This window comes from Typopeltis vanoorti, chromosome 13 (assembly GCF_054136105.1).
Source record: "Typopeltis vanoorti isolate ZY-2024b chromosome 13, IOZ_Tvanoo_1.0, whole genome shotgun sequence".
NCBI lineage: Eukaryota > Metazoa > Arthropoda > Arachnida > Uropygi > Thelyphonidae > Typopeltis > Typopeltis vanoorti.
The window spans coordinates 14,038,988-14,057,919 of NC_143561.1; the positions used below are offsets into that span (position 1 = coordinate 14,038,988).

Here is an 18,932-nt window from a genome sequence, read left to right on the forward strand (position 1 = left end):
AAACGTGGCTCTCGACTGTCACTTGCAGCACCCGGGAGTCGCTGGTCAGTGTTGACAATGTTAGTGTAATAATAATCATCATCATCATCAAATTCCTGACATGTATCCTCAAGGGGTGTACAGGATAGTGTAACAATGATAAGTGTAATAATAAAAACCGTGTTAGACCAAAACCCGCATTGTTCAAAACCGCGCTATACAAGGTATTCCTGTATTTTATTTATTTATTTATTTTTTGGTAATACACACCCAAAAAATCATTAGGCAGCTATTATTGGAAAGTGGTATTTTGCCCTTGGATATTTGTAGACATTTTTTCTGATACCAGAAGAACCAAATTTCCACCAACATTAGAATTCTTATATAATCTTCAAAATGTACCTCAAGATATATGGCAGAAGGTCTGTGAGAAAGTGATTTGAATATTATGTTTGTTGGTTAGCAGACTGTTTAGGGCATTCTGTTAAGCAGACTGCCCTCTTTTGAATATCATCGAGCATTTTTAAGAAAGTTTTTGATGATCTATCCCAAATACAGAAGCAGTATGCTAAGATACGGAAAATTTGTGATTTATATAGTATTAGTTATAGTATGCAGGAGTTTGAGGAAAAGAGTCATGCTAAGAGAGAGGAATGGAAGTGCAGGCAAGCAGAAGTTGCATCCAGTAACCTTAGCAAGGGATCAGAAAGTACTGCTTCCGTTTGGACAGGAGAAAAGTTTTCTGCAGATGGCCTTTATGAAATCAGATTTAGTTCTGCTGATGACTGTTTTGCATTTGTTGTGTGCTTTGGTATAAGCAGAGTATGAAGTTGAGATTTTTGATGTAAGCCACTTATGGTAAGCTAAATTTTTTTCTTTGACTGCTTTGATGCACTTTTTGTTGACTCAGGGCTTGGAAAGCAGGTGAAGATTTTGAGTAGGATGGGGAATGAAGGTCTGTGGAAGAGGCAAGAGTGAAGAGCGGAAAGTGAAAATAGTAAGTATGTTATCTCGATATGATAAAAATAAATTAAGAGTAGGGTTATGATGGCAAATGATTTGATGCATAGGCTGTGTAGAAGGAATGGATGGAGTTTTTGGATTGTGGAGTGAGTTTGAGGGAAGATTGGATTTGTATAAGAGGGACAGCCTACACTTAAACACGTTTGGCATCAGAAGTTATGAAAAACTTATTAATTGATATAAAACCCAACACTGAAAGTCAGGGAAACTGAATTCTGATGGGAGGAATTGTGAGAATCTGTGTGTAAGAGCAACAATGTTAGGTGTTAATGATGTGAATGGTTATTATTATGGAAATGATTGTGAAGCGAGAATGATTCTGTGTTCATTCTGTTCGGACTTATCAAGCATGTGTAACGATGTCTGCATAAGTAAGAAACTAGATAAGAACAGAGATCTTCAAGTTGTTGAACTATGTCATGCAGGCCACAGACAAGTGCATGCAAAAGGCATGAAGGTAAATTATTATGTCTGTACACAAATGCTAGGAGTATCAGAAACAAAGGAATAGAATTTGTTGCCTTGGTTAATATATTGGGACCTCATGTTGTTGGCTATCAGAAGCAGATGTACTAACTGGTATTGAATGCAAAGGGCAAAGTATTTTTGGGAAGGATAGACAAGATAGAAGAGGAGGAGGGGGGGGGCATGCTGCTAATGATATTAAATGTCTTGAATCCGGTTAGAGTTGAGACCTATGACTGCAATACTAGTAACAATTTTTCATGTGGCAGTGAGTTTGAAGACATCTAGTGTGAGGTGGAGACTAACAAGATTAAATACACAGCAGGATGTTGTTACAGACCTGGTTGATTGGTTGCTAGTGATGAATTAATGCATCAACAAATAAATGTGATGAGTGCGAAAAAAGTAATCATAATGGGAGACTTTAATTATCCGAACATTGACTGGGTAGATATGAAATCTCATGAAAATAATGAAACTGAATTTATTGAGCTGTGGAGAGACAACTTCCTCAAGCAGCATGTGACAGAAGGAACTCGAGGTCAAAGAGGGTTAGATCTGATTATAGTGTCAGATGGGGTTTCAGTTAAAGACATAACTATTCTGCCTTCAGTTGGTGACAGTGATCATGCGGTACTCACTTGGGAAGTGGCAAAGTTTATGAATGTTCCATTCCGAAAAGGTTACGTGCTGAACTACAAGGAAGGAAATTATGAGTACCTGAGGAGATATGCTGGGTTCTGTACCATGGTATTAGTCATTGGATGGGATGGATATCAACAGTGTGTATGGGAAGTGTTTAAAAAAATACTTAAATGATGCGATATCAGAATGTATCCCTAGAGTTCAAAGAATAAATAGAATAGGAGTGAAATTGATGTGTAATCTAATTAAGCAAAAGATTTGTAAGAAAAAGATGATGCAGAAGGAATATCATATGTCAATTATGATAATTATAAGCAGCAAGTTAGAAGAGTCACGAGTGTTGTACGGAAAGCTAAGTCTGAGCATGAAAAGATTGGTTCTGCAACATATTGTATTGTTATACTGTGTTATACTGCAAGTAAAAGAAAGAATGAATTTGAAAGAATAACTACTGAATGCAGGTGATTGATACAGAAGTAATTGTTCAACTAATGAGTAGCCATTTTGCTAAAAGCTATCAACTTGGTATATATGCAACATTGAACTCGCTGCTGCCTCTTCACTGTATGAGGAAACTCATGTGGATGAGGAGGAAGTACTAAAGCTGTTGCACAAACTGAATAAGAATTCTGTAATAGGAACTGATGGGATATCAGCACGGATGTTAAAAGAGTGTTTAGCTGAACTGGCTATTCTCTTGACCAAGCTATATAATTCGAGTCTCAGAACAGGGAAGATTCCACAGGAGGGAAAGAATGTATGGTAATCTCGTTGCACAAGGGTGTGCAAAGACCGATGTATCCAACTATCGACTGATTAATATCTCAGAAGTGGTGGTGAAGATTTTGAAAAAGTTGCTTAGGGCTTGCATTCAGAAATGGGTTGACAGAGAATCTCTACTTTGCAATGAAGAGCATGGGTTTACTAAGAAGGTCATGTTTTAGCAACTTGCTCACATTCTATAATAATGTTACCACTAAGTAAGACAAGAGGAATGAATACATCATGATACTTTTGGATTTTGCTAAGACTTTTGACAAAATACAGCATGGAATACTGTTGCATACATTGGAGAATATGGGATTGGATTATAAATTATTGGCATAAATAAGAGGATGGCTGACTGACAGTTATCAAAAAGTGGTATATGGGGAGGGTGAATTTGCAAGATGCAAGGCAACCAGTGGTGTGCCTCAAGGATCAGTCCTTGGTCCATTGTTATTCAATCTGTACATTAATATATTTTGAAGGATTTGACATGTGACATACAGCTATTTGCTGATGATGTAAAGATGGGTAGGGTGATCAGGAGTGCTGCTGATATGCAGACCTGCAGAATGATTTGAATAGGCTGGAATTGTGGGCATGTGAAAATGGCTGTCATTTCTATGTTAATAAATGTAAAGTCATGCACTTTGGTGTTGGTGGGATTATGCTTGAAGAAACTGAGGCTACGGATCTTGGAGTTTTAGTAGACAGGAAGATGAAGTTCAAGGGTCATATAGCAACAATTGTAATATCAGAGAATAATGGCAATGCTGAAATGAACCTTGACATGTAAAGATATGGAAGCCATTTTGCCTCTTTACAAGTTCTTGATAAGTCCTCACTTGGACTATTGCATGTCTGGTCTCTGGGTTTCCATGGTGATTCTGATACAGAGGAGAGTTGCAAAGGAGAGTGTCAAAAATGATATCAGGATTGTGGAAGACAGACTGAGAATTTGTAGGCTGCAGACACTAGCAAACAGGAGAAAAGAGGGGGTGATATGATTGAGACTTACAAACTTCTGAAGGAGTTATACAGAATTTCAGTAGATGGAATTCATTTTATGGAGGATGGAGAAAGGATGCAAGGGCATCCATGGAAGTTGAGAATGAATGCTGTCAAGAAGGGGGGGGGGGAGTTAGGGCTAGATTTTTCTCGAATAAGTATGACAGCTGCTGTGAATAGTATAGCTCGATGAGTTCCTGACTTCCTAGAGTTTCTGACTTTCTCTCTTAATAATAATATCCCACACATCTGTAGTTCATCTGCCTTTATTTCCACATTAGCTCCTTGTCACTGCAACTCTGTTGCAAGGCTAATTGCAATGGGCTAATTACTATAACATCTCCAATTGGAGATGTTACATGCCTTTGCAGTGATCAGTCAGTAATAATTCAACTGTTTTGTTTGGTTCAGTCACCTTCTTACTATCAGCATCCATCAGAATTATTCTACTGTTGTCAATCTTCCGTTTACTTGCCACATACTGAAAGAACTATTTGGGATTAGTAGGCTTACTCAGTTAATTTCCTCTCACACTGTGATTTCCTTCCTTACCATACTGATCACACTTCTGGCTTGTGATTTGTATTGCTTATGTACTTGCTCAACATTTCAGTTTAAATTCCTTCCAGAGTTTCTTTTTTCGTTTTTTAACTCCTGAATTATGCTATCTATTTAACTCTCACTTGATTTGTTTTCCTGACTTTGTATGCAGTCTGCTGCTACTTTCATTCACTACAGGACACTTCTGTTATAAGGATAAGAAACACACATATATATCTATGCATACAAATATAATAAGTTAGTCACATATGTTTTCTGTTTGGTAGTGGAAATGGGTAAATGATTGAAATATATCTGTGATGTTTCATATTTTTTCTAAAGTTGATTTCTCTTTAAAGCTTTTGGAAATAAATTCTGATGAGTTTTTTCAAAATTAGTTTCTAATATTGTAGTTAATTTAAAGGATAAACAATTCAGCCTTTTATTGTCAGCTTTACAAAGGTCATAATTGTATTTCCAGCAATTAAGCTATAACATTAATATTTGCTGATGCTTCCATTAATTTTTTGTTTATACTGCTAAATAAATGATGAATTAAATTTTGAAAAGCAAATGAATATAATTTTTAGCTATTCAGCCGAAGATGGACTCTTACATGTGGGTGTGGAGAGAGCCAGAAATCTTGCTGCATTATCAGTACCTGAACAGTGCAAAGTGTGAGTATATAAATTCAGTATATAACTTATCTTTTTCTGTATGTGCTCATGCATGCAGGCAGTTTCTTAACAAGGTTGCATAGTATATGTATTAAGTTTTGCTAGCATCAAATATAAATATGTTAAAGGTTCTTAAATATAATGTTCAGAAAATTCTGGAATGGCTAGAACATGCAACACAACAGACCATGAGAAATTTAACAATATGGTCATCAGAATTTTCAGGAATATGATGAGAATAATGTAGTAAACACTTGATTGAAGCTGTACCATGAATTGGGTAATATTACTGTATTCAGTTTTAGCATCTTATGGTTCAGAAATGGCAAATAGTGCACAGTGATTCATTCTGGTCTTTAAATTCTCATATTTGATGATTGTGGTGACTACAAATGAGAGGAAAATGCCTATTGATCACTTTTTCATTATTACTATTATTATTAATGATCATCTCACTCATTGGAAGGTTGCAAATGCATGGTACATAAGTATTTTCTATGAACAGACTAAAAATTAGATAATTAGGAAATCCTGTTGTAGTGTCCACACATGAGACATTTCAAAATCACTTCAAGCATCTGAAAAACAGAGTGGCAGTGGCAGTCTCACACTAAGCAGAAAAATTATCTGCTACCTAAAAACATTTGCAAACGTCCATACTACAGGAAAATTTTAATCCTGCAGGTCAGAAAGCAGAGATGCTATCCACCTTGTCAGGTGACTCAGTTAGTTGAGCAAATAGCATCTCATTGTTTTTACAAACCACTTGTATTCATGGAGTTATATCATCAGGTTTGTGATTTATTTATTTATTTATCATATGAGTAAAAATACAAAGTTTATTATGATTACACAATATTCAAAAATAAATAAATAAATAAAAAAAGAGAGAGAGTTAAATAGCATTGCAGTGAGCTTTACTGTCATTGAGATGATATGCTACACTTCTCAGTGCTGTGTTCTTTCTTTCTTTCATCCTTTTTGGGTACAAGAAAATAAAAGAGAAATAGTCTAAAGGTTCCCACCAACATTCACTGCTACAATGCTGCATACTCTGCAAGGTTCCTGTTATGTGATTCCACCTGTTTTTTAAAGTTCGGCTATAACTTCAAAAGATGATAATGATAATTGCAATAATTAGTCCAAGAGTTCAAGACTACCACTGTCATTTTGTTCAGAAATGTATGCATATTTTATTTCAGATTAGAAAGAATAGTTAGTAAAATTCCAGTAAGATGTTAATTTTTCAACTTTTTCTAAACTCAGGGCTGTTGTTTTCCTAAGTCCTAAGCATAAATTCTTATATGTTTAACGATTTTACTCTTTTATTCTCATATTTATAAGCTTCATATTTCACCATCAGAAAATGAAACATCTCTGCAGGCACTTCTCTTTTGCATTTTCAGTTTGTTCTGAATTTCAGTTATTTAATCTTGCAGTACTTAGTGTCATCTTTGATATTTAAACTTCACTGTTAGTTCATTCTTTAATTTTAGGCTTTGCTTTTGATGTTGAACAGGCTTGGTTCTGCCTTTCTTGTTTTTAATTTTTTCATCCTAATTTCATTATTCCCAGCAGCAATCCTTCAGAATCCTTAAGAGTCAAATATTATATGTAAAACTCATTTCTGTACTTTCTGGTGAAAGTAATTTACAGGTTGCTCTTTTCTAAATGAAATTTTTGTAGAAACCAATCCATTACTTTAGTTTCAGATTTTGTGATTTAAAAGTCTGATTATGTATTATTTCAGTTCATTAAGTAGCAAACTGGTTGTAGAATTTTATAATAGTGTACATTTAAATTTGTTTATATCTGTTGTTATGATATTATTCATACTATATATATTATATATTTAAATAATAATATGAGAAAAATCTCTTCATCTCTTAGTCGTATATTTTTATATGATAGTTGTATCAAGGTGGCCCTGCTTCCAAACTCACCTGAGGTACCTATAAGCAGCACTACAGGTCTCATTGATAATCTGAACAAACCCACCATAGGCGAAACATTTCGTTTTCATGTACCTGTATCTAAACTATATACAAAGACTCTACAAGTCAACATTTGGTCTGTTAGTCCTTCGAATGAAGAAGAATGCTTAGTAAGTAAAGAGTCTGTTATCTTATTTAATCTATAGTATATAGTTAAAATGTGAAAAAAAAAGTTAAATTTTTGTTTTTAATAATATTGAGTTGACCTAAATGGACATGTTTTTATATAAAAGGTCTTCAGAGTGTTATATATTTCTTAACCATTTTATTTTTTCAAATTAATAAATCTTTCTTGGGTTGTTCTGTATCTCTTTTCTTTTTTACCTACTTTGATAAGAGAAAATATTAAATATAGGTAATGGGCCACAATGGAATGGGGTAGGGACATGATCATGTCATTTGTCTGTTAAATTATGACCTGCTATGCCTTTTTTTTGCTCATAGTTTGTGTTCATTTTAAATTTTATAAATTTACTGAAGGAGACAAAAGGTGTGTATGCCAGACTGGTTGGCCAAGTGGTTAGCATATCTGCTCTTCAGCCAAGAGGCTGTGGGTTTGAATCCTTGCGATTGTCTTCCACCTTGATTGTTAAATGCACGTAAACACAAGAAAGATATTTAATTAACCAGATATTTTGGTCTGGAAATAGCAAACCATCCTCAGTGATATTACAAGAACAGTTATAAAAACAAGCTAGAATATTAACAATAGATCATTTAAAATAGAACAAGCCGCGTGATGTTATATCACTAAGTATGAAACGGAATATTTTGAAGTAGAGCCATGATTATTAAAAAAATAAAAAATTAATGAGTAATCTTGATTAGACTTTCCCAGATTTTTGATATAGATATACAGTCATTACGATTCAGGTTGGGATGATGGAGCAAGGCCTCCATGCTTTCCTTGAACAAACGTCCAAACCTATAACAGGATCTATGTAAGAAGCGAGTCCTGGACCAAAGGATGTTGTGGTCAGTTTCAATCCAGTGCTGAGCCAATCCAGACTTTTCAGGTTTGTGGTGAAGAATGGAGGATTGATGTTCTTGGATTCTTTTTTCAAGAGAACGTCCAGTCTATCCAAAATAGGATAGATCACAGTTGCACGGAATTTGATAAACTCCAGGAAGAGATAAAGTTGAGCGTTTGTCTTTAGGAGAAGGAAAATGAGAAGACAATTTGTTAATAGGTGAATAAGTAGCTGTTAAATCATATTTCTTTAAAATTCTTTTGATAGGTTCTGAAATACCGGAGATATAAGGAATTGGCACTCGACATATTTCTTTCTCTTTTGCTTCGAGATCGCTCCACATATCAAGAAATTGATTATAATCCAACCAACAGACAACTAAAGAAAACGAATTCTCTCTTAGATGAAGTCATCAGTTTAGATAAAGACACAATTGAAAGGCTTAAAACTCATTTTGCAACACCACCTAGATTTTATGGTCTTCCAAAGATTCATAAGATTAACTATCCTCTCCGTCCAATAGTAGATAGTAGATTGTAGATTATTGATTCTCCTATTTACCGTATAGCCAAATATTTAGCTAAATTATCGAAATCTTACATTGGCAACTCTAATTCTTTTTTAAAGAACTTTACATTTCTTAGAAAAATTAAAAAATGTCTCATTACAACCTACAGATCTTATGGTTAGCTTTGATATAGAATCTTTATATACCAATGTACCTCTCAAGGAAACTTTAAAATTACTTGCTGACATCTTTTCTGAAGACATTATAAAACTGTTCAATTTCTTAATACATTCTGGATATTTTGTATGTCAAAATAAATTTTACAGCCAAGTAGAAGGAATGGCCATGGGAAGTCCTCTTTCTCCTGCTTTAGCCAACTTTTATTTAGAACATTAAGAAAAAGTTCTCTTCTCATCTATTTTCCCTCAACCATCCTTTTGGGTAAGATATATAGGTGACATCTTTACTATTTGGCCACATAGCAAAACCTCTTTACCTTCTTTTTTAAACAATATCAATTCCTTGCATCATCGTATAAAGTTTACTATGGAAATAGAAGAAAACAACCAGTTATCATTTTTAGACGTTCTCCTCATCCGGTCACCTTCAAATATTCTTACAACTACAGTATACAGGAAACCAACGTTCACAGGTCGTTATATTCTTAAAGAATCAGCCCATCATCCATGTCAAAAAACAGGAATTATAAAATGCCTCATCAGAAGAGCCAAAACTATTTGTTCTACTTTTGATTATTTACAGAAAGAACTTTCTACTATCCAACAACACATGAAACTCAATGGCTTTTCCGAAAAAAGTACTCAACATCTTCTCGGTTCTTATAATCCTCCACAAAACAACAAAGTTTCAATACGTCGAGTGCCTATTCCTTATATCTCTGGTATTTCAGAACCTATCAGAAGAATTTTAAAGAGATATGATTTAACAGCTACTTATTCACCTATTAACAAATTGTCTTCTCATTTTCCTTCTCCTAAAGACAAATGCTCAACTTTTTCTCTTCATGGAGTTTATCAAATTCCATGATCTATGGAATTTGATAAACTGTGATCTATCCTATTTTGGACAGACTGGACATTCTCTTGAAAAAAGAATCCAAGAACATCAATCCTCCATTCTTCACAACAAACCTGAAAAGTCTTGATTGGCTCAGCACGGGATTGAAACTGACCACAACATCCTTTGGTCCAGGACTCGCCTCTTACATAGACCCCCTTATAGGTTTGAACGTTTATTCAAGGAAAGCGTGGAGGCCTTGCTCCATCGTCCCAACCTGAATCGTAATGACTGTATATCTATATCAAAAATCTGGGAAAGTCTAATCAAGATTACTCATTAATTTTTTATTTATTTATTTATTTTTTTAAATCATGGCTCTACTTCAAAATATTCCGTTTCATACTTAGTGATATAACATCACGCAGCTTGTTCTATTTTAAATGATTCTATTGTTAATATTCTAGCTTGTATTTTTTATATCTGTTCTTGTAATACCACTGAGGATGGTCTGCTATTTCCAGACCGAAATATCTGGTTAATTAAATATCTTTCTTGTGTTTACGTGCATTTATCATTCAGTCTTATGTCATAGGTATCCTTAAAACAGCAAATGTCTTCCATCTTCATACATTCATTCACCCAAGTATAGATACACTCTCCCAATATGGACTGGGTCACTATGGGAGTAGTAGACCCAAACCTCCCTCAATGGGAGAGGAGGCCTTCACCCTGCAGTGGGTAGAAAAATAGGCTGTTCTTCATCATTCATTTATATATATATATATATATATATATATATATATATATATATACACATTTTTTTTCTTCAATTTCATTTTGTTAATTTCAAATATTGATTATATAGAATTCATCAATTTGAATACAGCTCTATGAAAGTCCTACCAAATTCATAGTTTTAAAATAAAAAGTAAAATAACAAAAAATTGACTAGAACTATCACTATTTCAGACAATAACTTAATAGTGTTAGGGTTATGGACTGCTAGATAATTGCAGTTGTTTCCTATATTCTCCTCTCTGGATACTGATGAAATCATTAATAATCTTGGACCAGCTCTCAGTGACAGCTGAGAGTAGAGATTGGCAGCCCACTGATCTTCAAAAAAGTTAGTTAGTGCTAAATGGCTTCACCTACTTCATTTTGGGAATAAAGGGCATTGGTGGATTTATTTATTTTTTATATTAATTACATAAATATGATAAGTATGAAAATTAACAATAAAATGACTAAAACTATGAAAATAGGGGGAAACTTCTGAAGCCCGTTATTCTGAATGGAGAGCCTATAGAAAAAGTAAAATATTTCAGCTATTTAGGCACAGTTTTTAGTGAAGATGGCAAGTTAAATCTGTAAATATACAACAGAATAAGCAAAGCTGGTATGGTGGGGAGCCAGTTGAATAAATTTACATGGAATAAGAGAGAAATTAGCCAAAACACGACTGTCAGTATACAAGACAGTGTTCAAACCAATTTTAAGTTATGGATCAGAGAGTTGGGTTTAGAAATAAAGCATTTGATCAAAGATTAGAGATCACAGATATGAGAGTTCTGAGAAAAATTAGGGCCTGAACAGATGGTATCAATGGCAGAATCATGTTAAAAATGAAGACATTAGGAAAGAACTTGACATTGTGTGCATTCAAGAATGTGAGAGTAGGGCTGATCTGTGGTAGTATAGTCACTTAAACTTAATCGTGTAGTGCTCATAATAGCCTGAACATCCCTGGAGGGTACATATCAGGAAATTGATGATGATGAAAATGATCTAGGAGAGTTATTAAAGGTGCATTTTGTAATACCATTATTACAGCAGTCTATTAATATTTTACAATTAATGTTGTAAAATATTAATAGAAAGGATTAAGTAGAATAATTACATTACTAATCATTTAAGTAGCAGTAATTAATTAGTATTTAAGTATATATGTTAATTAGATACTTAATTTTTAAAGAATCTAAAACATGATCTCTTTATTTTTTAAAATATTTATTTGATAAATATTTCAAGGTATCAAAGTGGCCCTGATATTCAGTTAAATTTTAAAAATATGAAACATAAAATCATATAGTTTAGAAAGACCTAGGTTCAAATCCAGCTTGAATGCAACTAGCACTTTTAAAGATTTTTCAACTGAAGATGAGTGAGCTGGTCTCATGTAGTGTGGCAGTGTTGTATCTCCCAGAAACTTCAGTTCAGCCTACAAGACAGACAAACCAGTCCGAGAGTACACACTTTGACAGACATAGTAGATATAGATAACATAAATCTCCATATTACAGCTTTAATTATATTTCTACAAAGCCAGGTTACTTAATTGTGACAAGCCATTGAACCTAATGCATTAAGTGGAAAGATAAAGAGATAATCTTGTATAAAGAAGAAATTGGAATTTTTCTAATTGCAAAGAGAAATTAGAATTTTCTAATTGTATATTAAACAAGTATGGAAATGATCCAAGATAATCATACGAGGTGTATTTTTCAATAGCATTTTTTGTAATTATTATTCATTAAGAAGCAATTAAACTCAGAGCTGTTTTTGACCTATGTAATGTATTCAGTTTAATAATGTCATTTGTAACATATAAGATTTGTGTAATTTTGAATCCTTTTCCACTAATTTGAACCAAGATTAAAATGGCTTGACAAATTTTAGTAATGATCCCAAATAGCAAAGTTCGATAAAATTTCTATTTGGGATTTATCTATAAGAGGAATAATGGATTTTCATATGTTCTCCCATAAACTGGTTATGAATGGACGTCTGTGGACAAAACAAACCTAAATATGTGATTATGCAGTCTTGTGAAACATACCTGATAAACAGGTTGTTGTTATCGTAGATCAAAGGAAGGAAGAAGCTATTACTTAAGTTCCCAAATCATTTGAGCTATTTTATAAGATTTAACAGCCATTACAATTTTTTTTAACCTGAAAGGGGCAGCATGTGTAATATTTTATTAATTATAAATACTGTATCCATGTTGTTTAAATAATCAATACTGTTTTCTTTCCATCCATATAGGGAAGCTCTCAAGTGAGTCTGGCTGACTTCAGTCCTGATAATACAACGATCAAGTGGTATAATGTATTGAGCTTCAGATTTATGCAACCGGATCCCCTCCCTGAAAGAGTTACTAAGGTACTGTCATATATATATATATTCTTGTTTCCTAAACCAACCAAAAATAACATTATCAGTCACAATAGCACATAATCAGTAAGACTGTTCTTTTATCTTGTTTGTTCTCTCCATTTGAATTTATGTATATCTTGTATGTTTGAACATAAAGTTATAATGAATAGTTAGTGTTCTGAAGAGAAATCCAGCAGACATTAACATTATTATTACTTTGTCTTTTTCTCAAACATTTTCATAGATTTAGTGTTCATTTCCTACTTTTGCTTTTTAGAATCTTCAACAAGAACTATCTTTTCCTTTTTCTTTTTATTAGTTGCTATCACAAATTATTCAAATAATTCCTTTGCTTCTTCACTCTACTTCCATTTGGACCACACATAAGTCACATTTTCCATTTCGAAATTTATCAACATCACTCTGCTTGAAATTGCCTGTGATTCAGAAAGTTTATGTTCATATTTAATATTTAGTACTGTAGCTACTCCTTCTTTTTCCTGATTGTTATTGCTTAAGCAAACCATCTTATAGTTAATATTTAGAATTATTTCACCCATGTTATTTCCGCAATTCCATTACTTTTCCATTCATGTTTTTTATGTTGATAGTTTCTGTCTTTAGTTCTGTTTAGTTTGAGTTGTTTCAATAGTTGGCATTTCATTATTTGTTCTGGTTCTCTGATGAAAACAGGAGGCTTATATTTTAACTAAGCAATGCCTCACACATCATAACATTTGATTGTGTTGTACCATTATATTGCATGTGTGTGTGTGTGTGTGTGTGTGTGTGTGTGTGATTTAAGCGAATATATAACACTGTAATACTTATATAATATTATAATGATTACTATATAAAATATAGTAATCATTATAATATAACAGTGACCGCATATGTGGAGTTTAAATTTTTAGAAAATTCGTTTAATCAATATTGCATTTATTTTTTAAATTTTATTATTATTATTTTTTTTTTTGTAAAGCGACGAGAAGGAGAGGAGAGGCCTGATGTTGGAGATGCAGTTCACCCACGAGTTCTCACCCTGAAGGAGGAAAGCAGTGATGAATCTACCATTATTTCATCCCAAACTTCAACTCTTACAAGAAATCAAGGTAAATAAATAGTTTATTATTTGAGTTACATGTTAATGCCTTTTTTTTAATATATGGTAATAATTAGTCTTGAAAATTGAGTGCATACAAAATATGTTCTTGCCCATCATGTACATATGTACATGATGGGCAAGAACATATTTTGGACAATTACTCCCCATGGACACACCCGCATGCTCCCTATAGAAATTCTGCATTATGATATTGTGTGATAAAGTAAAAATTCTTATTTTATAATTTTGTGTATTGGTCAGTACTGTTATCTGTAGTCTATTTGCTTTGAGAGGACATGATGATGAACTGTAGAAATGAAGGGAAAAAATCAAAACTGTGCAATGTGTATACTAAAATTATTTATTCCATATGATATAAAAGGAAGTCATAGATCAAATATCATTTTTCTTCAAAATGTTGTGTTAATTGATAAAATTATTAAACACAGGGTTTTGGAAGTGCATCTTTTGTTTATTAAGGTTTTTATAGTACTCTTGTGAGAAAGAAAAAATTTTAATAAATTTTAGTAGTATCCTAGTAAGCTATTGTCATTATTCACTGTGAAAAAGTGGAAAAAAAAAACTGGCTGGCAATCCAGATATTCCATGTAAACAGGAAGCTACTTCAAAATGCTATTCTGAGTAATGGAATTGTTAATTACGTACCATGTTTTACAAATATATTATTATTACTTGACACCTCCAGGGAGTCCAAGGACTCATCGAGGGAGGGAACCTACTCTACAACTCTGTCTCCACCACTCAATCCACCAACTACAACGAGCCACAACCACACCAACACCAATCTACTGCCAACCACTACTATTTTCACTGACAATCATAAACATCCATGCCCATGGTGGGATTCGAACCCACAGCCTTTTGGCGGGAGAATGGATACGCTAACCACTTGGCCAACCAGGCTGGCAGAAAATGTGATGCAAATTCTATATAACTATGTGTGTGCTATTATTAATATTGGGGGCATGAAATAGAGAATTTGCACTGGTGCCAAAAAAAGAAAAAAGAATATAATTAAAAAGAAGAAGAATTTTCTGGCCTGTTGACCAAGTGGATAGCATCTGCTTTACAACCTACAACAAGCCAGCTGTGGGTATAGAATTACAACTTTTTTAGTTGTAAAAAAAAAAACAACTGATTTTTACACCAAAATGTCAGCTTTTCATCATATTTCTGATTTAATTAACTTTATGTGAAAAAACATAAAATACAGTCATCCCTCGACTTATGTCAGGGTTTCGTTCCAACAGGAAGGACGTAAGTCAATACATTAAATCAACAGAGTTATAGAGGTTAGGGACTTAACGGTAATAAGTATACTGCCATTTTAATTTTTAAATCTTATCATGAAACTGTACTGTGCATTACTGCCACTATAAAACAGGAGAATAATCACCCAAATCTTCCTCCACAATCACATCTTCATTACCTTCCTTATGTGAAGGACCATGCTGCAGCTCTTCTGGTGTAACCTTTGTTTTTTTTTATGAAAATGTCCGATATGCTTTGCTTATTCCTCTTCTTCTTTTCATCATAAATGTGTAGCAAGCAAACGCATCGTGTACTTTCCTTTCTACTAATAAGTAGCGTTCAACATTGGGGTTCATGTCTTCAACCATTTTGAGAACATCACCGACTTCGGAGACCATTTCTGCAAGACCCCTTCACTGTGAATTGTTTAACTATTTCTTCTTGTTTCTCTCTTTCCTCTCCCTTTTCTCGTTCTTCCTCTTTTGCAACACGTTATTCCTCCAGTTCGACCAATTCTTCGTTGGTCAACTCTTCACTTCGTTATCATTCACTTTGAGATTCAGGTTGTTTGCTAGGCCCACTATTTCTTCACTCAATTTACAAAGGTCTTCCTTTTTTTTCAAAACTTCCAAAATCATGCACAAACCTTTTTAATGTCTTTTTCCATATGCCACTCATACATTGAGAGATCACTTCGTCCCAAACTACAGCAATATTTTTAATAGCATGATAAATATTGAATGCTTTCCAGAATTGCATGAGAGTCTGGTCGTTTTCTTCATTAGTAGAAATGGCTTGTGAAAAAGTTCTCCGTAGATAATAAACCTTAAACACTACTAGAATTCTCTGCTCCATCGGTTGGATCAGTGAAGTAATGTTTGGAGGGAGAAACATGACCTTGAACTTGGTGAAGATAACCGATATAAGACAGATGACCTGGAGCATTATCTAGATTTAATAAAATTTTAAATTCTACAATTTCTTTCATACAATAGCTTTCCATTTCACTCGCATAACAGCTGATTAAGGCATCCACAAACAATTTTTGAGTCATTCACGACTTCTTATATCTCTGCTAATGAACTGGAAGAGTACGCGTCCTAATGTTTTTGAAGGCTTCTCACTGTGCCATATCACAAATGGTTTCAGTTTATATCCAGCCACATTACCTCCTAACAGAATCGTAACACGGTCTTTAAGAGCTTTGAAACCAGGCATAGATTTTAGCTTTTTGTAGATGAATTGTTCTCTAGGGCATTTTTTTTCTGAAACAAGGAGGTCGCTTCTGCATTAAATATTTGCTGTGGCAAATACTTTTCCTCCGTAATAATTTTATCCAATTTCTCCACAAACTCCTTGGCTGCCTTCTCATTGGAACTTGCGGATTCATCATATATTTTCACATTATGCAGTGCAAAACACTGCTTGAATCTCATGAACCAACCGGAAGAAGTGTTGAATTCGTAGTCATAATCAGGTCCTGCTGTCTTCTTCATCATGTTGAAGAGACCTAGTGCCTTAGCAGTTATGGACATAGTGCTAAGGGGTATGTGCTTTTGGTTCAGGTCCTCTATGCATGATAGAAGTAGCTTTTCCAATCACTAATAAGACCTTGTCCTTGCTTCGTCACTATCATCAATTTAATGAAAGCAGATCCTTTCACAGCCTCTATGATTTTATCCTTGTTTTTCAAAATGATTGTCACTGTAGAATGAGACCATCCGAAGTCATATGCGATCACACTGACTTGGCTTACCAGCTTGTAAGTGTTCCTTTATAACTTGCAACTTCTTTTCAAGGTCAATTGCTTGCCACTTTTTCTGTGATTCTTCACTAGGTTTTTTAATTGGGCATATAGGAGCGATGTTGCACAAAATATCGTGAAATAATTAACGATAAATGCACAAAGAACACATGCTTTAAACACAACAAAATCAACAGAGGAACTGTTGAAGCCAAGTGCCAACTGCTGAGGGAGGTTGTCGCTGAATCCTCTGTTGCCACTGCATTGTTGCTAAATAAAAAACTTTTTATTTTATGCTTGTTTGCGTCTTGTTCGAAAAGAATAGTCAAAAATGTTATTTATTCCCTTATGGGATCATGGACATATCTTCGAAACGATGTAAGAAGTCGAGGGATCACTGTACTTTATTCATCTTAGAAATCTACTTGCTTTGTGTGCTGATGGGTACACTTTGTCAGGAGCTTAGCTTACTGATGTTATAATGTGTATAATAGTCTGTAGATGGTCATGGTCTATAGATGTTATTATTACTACGTGACACCTCAGAGAAGTCCAAAGACTCATCGAGGGAGGGCACCTACTCTGCCACTACTCAATCTACCAACTATAGCGAACCACATCATCTACACCAATGCCATCTACTGCTCATCACCATCACTAGTACTTTCACAGACACAAACATCCATGCCCACAGTGGGATTCGAACCCTTAGCCTTTTGGCTGGAGATAGGATATGCTAATCACTTGTCCAACCAAGTCAGTGATGTCAGATTTTTGATTAATGAAGAGTAAGCCTGGTTGGCCAAATGGTTAGCATATTCACTTTCCAACCAACAGGCTTCAGATTCAAATCCCACTATGGGCATGGATGTTGATGATTGTCTTTAGTGGGAGATGAATTTCGTTGTCTGGTATAATGAGACCACTGCCTCACTTATTGCAGTCCTGAAGTAGCTTGAAAAAGTTATATGTTTGGTCTCTAGAGCAAGGTTTCTGGACTGTGTAAAAAATAAGCAAAGAAAGAAAAAATATATATATGTATATATAAAATTAGTAAAAAATGGAAACAAATATCCGTAGCCCACCCACAGTATGACTGTACTATAAGTTTATAGAAGGCTTTCATGGGTAGGATCAATTAAAAAAAGCCTTGGTTTTTATTGCACTGAGTAGGAGTGCATAGTATTTTGGAAGTCTTCTTGAATTTTTTAATTTCAACATCTTTAAAATGCTCTGACATGCAGATAAAGATGTTGAAAAGAAAATGATTCTTATCACACAATCAGTGACAAACATCTAGTACTTGGGAAAAAATCAGAAATGCCTTACATCAAATATAACTGTTTTATCAGGAAATTCAGGGAGTCTGCACACAAATGCTGTATACTCCTACTCAGTGCAATAAAAACAAAAACTTGATCCCACATGGCTTAGTCTTCGTTCATCAGAAAGTACCTATAGACCTGGACTATTACACACACATGCACATTTATGCTACAGAGCCTGACAGTACTGGATGTTTGTCACTAATTGTGTGATAAAGCATTCTTTTCTTTTCAAAATGTTTTTTTTTTTTTTTCATAAAAAAAATGCAGTAAAAATGTTTATTTCTTGTTAGTTAACAAGAGATAAACATTTTTCCTGCTTTATTTTAATGCATATACTACAGAAATTCACATTTTGGCAGTTTTTTCAGATACGTTTAGTTGATAGTGATAGTTAAAAATCTGCATGGGTAAAATTGAGTACAATTCGGGATGAGGTCTCTCTATGACATTGCCGAGGTTCTTTACTTTTTTTAACACATCTAAGTGACAAAAAGCAACATATATTCTCGTGGAGCATTATTGTTGTTTATCAAGTGGATGTATTTTGATATCCTTATTAGGATGGTTGTTAGTAAATGGATAAGCTCTCAGAGATGACACTACTAAGGATTAAAATGAATCTATTCTGTTACTCTGTTAATATACTATGATGGATGGCTGTGCTTCTTGGGAAATATATTTTCTTAAAGTGCAACTTGTGAAGTTTTACAGACCTGCTCTCCCAGAAAG

The 18,932-nt window shown here is 34.0% G+C and overlaps 1 protein-coding gene across 3 annotated transcripts in view; it reads left to right on the plus strand.

Annotated features, from left to right (window-relative positions):
- Window positions 1–18,932, plus strand: part of kibra (WW and C2 domain containing protein kibra) — a 135,972-nt gene that overhangs the window by 79,555 nt on the left and 37,485 nt on the right. For all 3 annotated transcript variants that reach the window (XM_090402346.1, XM_090402348.1, XM_090402347.1), the window contains 4 exons: window positions 5,016–5,102; window positions 7,014–7,206; window positions 12,644–12,760; window positions 13,737–13,866. In XM_090402346.1, coding sequence (XP_090258472.1) covers window positions 5,016–5,102; window positions 7,014–7,206; window positions 12,644–12,760; window positions 13,737–13,866 — 527 coding nt within the window. The remainder of the gene's footprint in view (window positions 1–5,015; window positions 5,103–7,013; window positions 7,207–12,643; window positions 12,761–13,736; window positions 13,867–18,932) is intronic.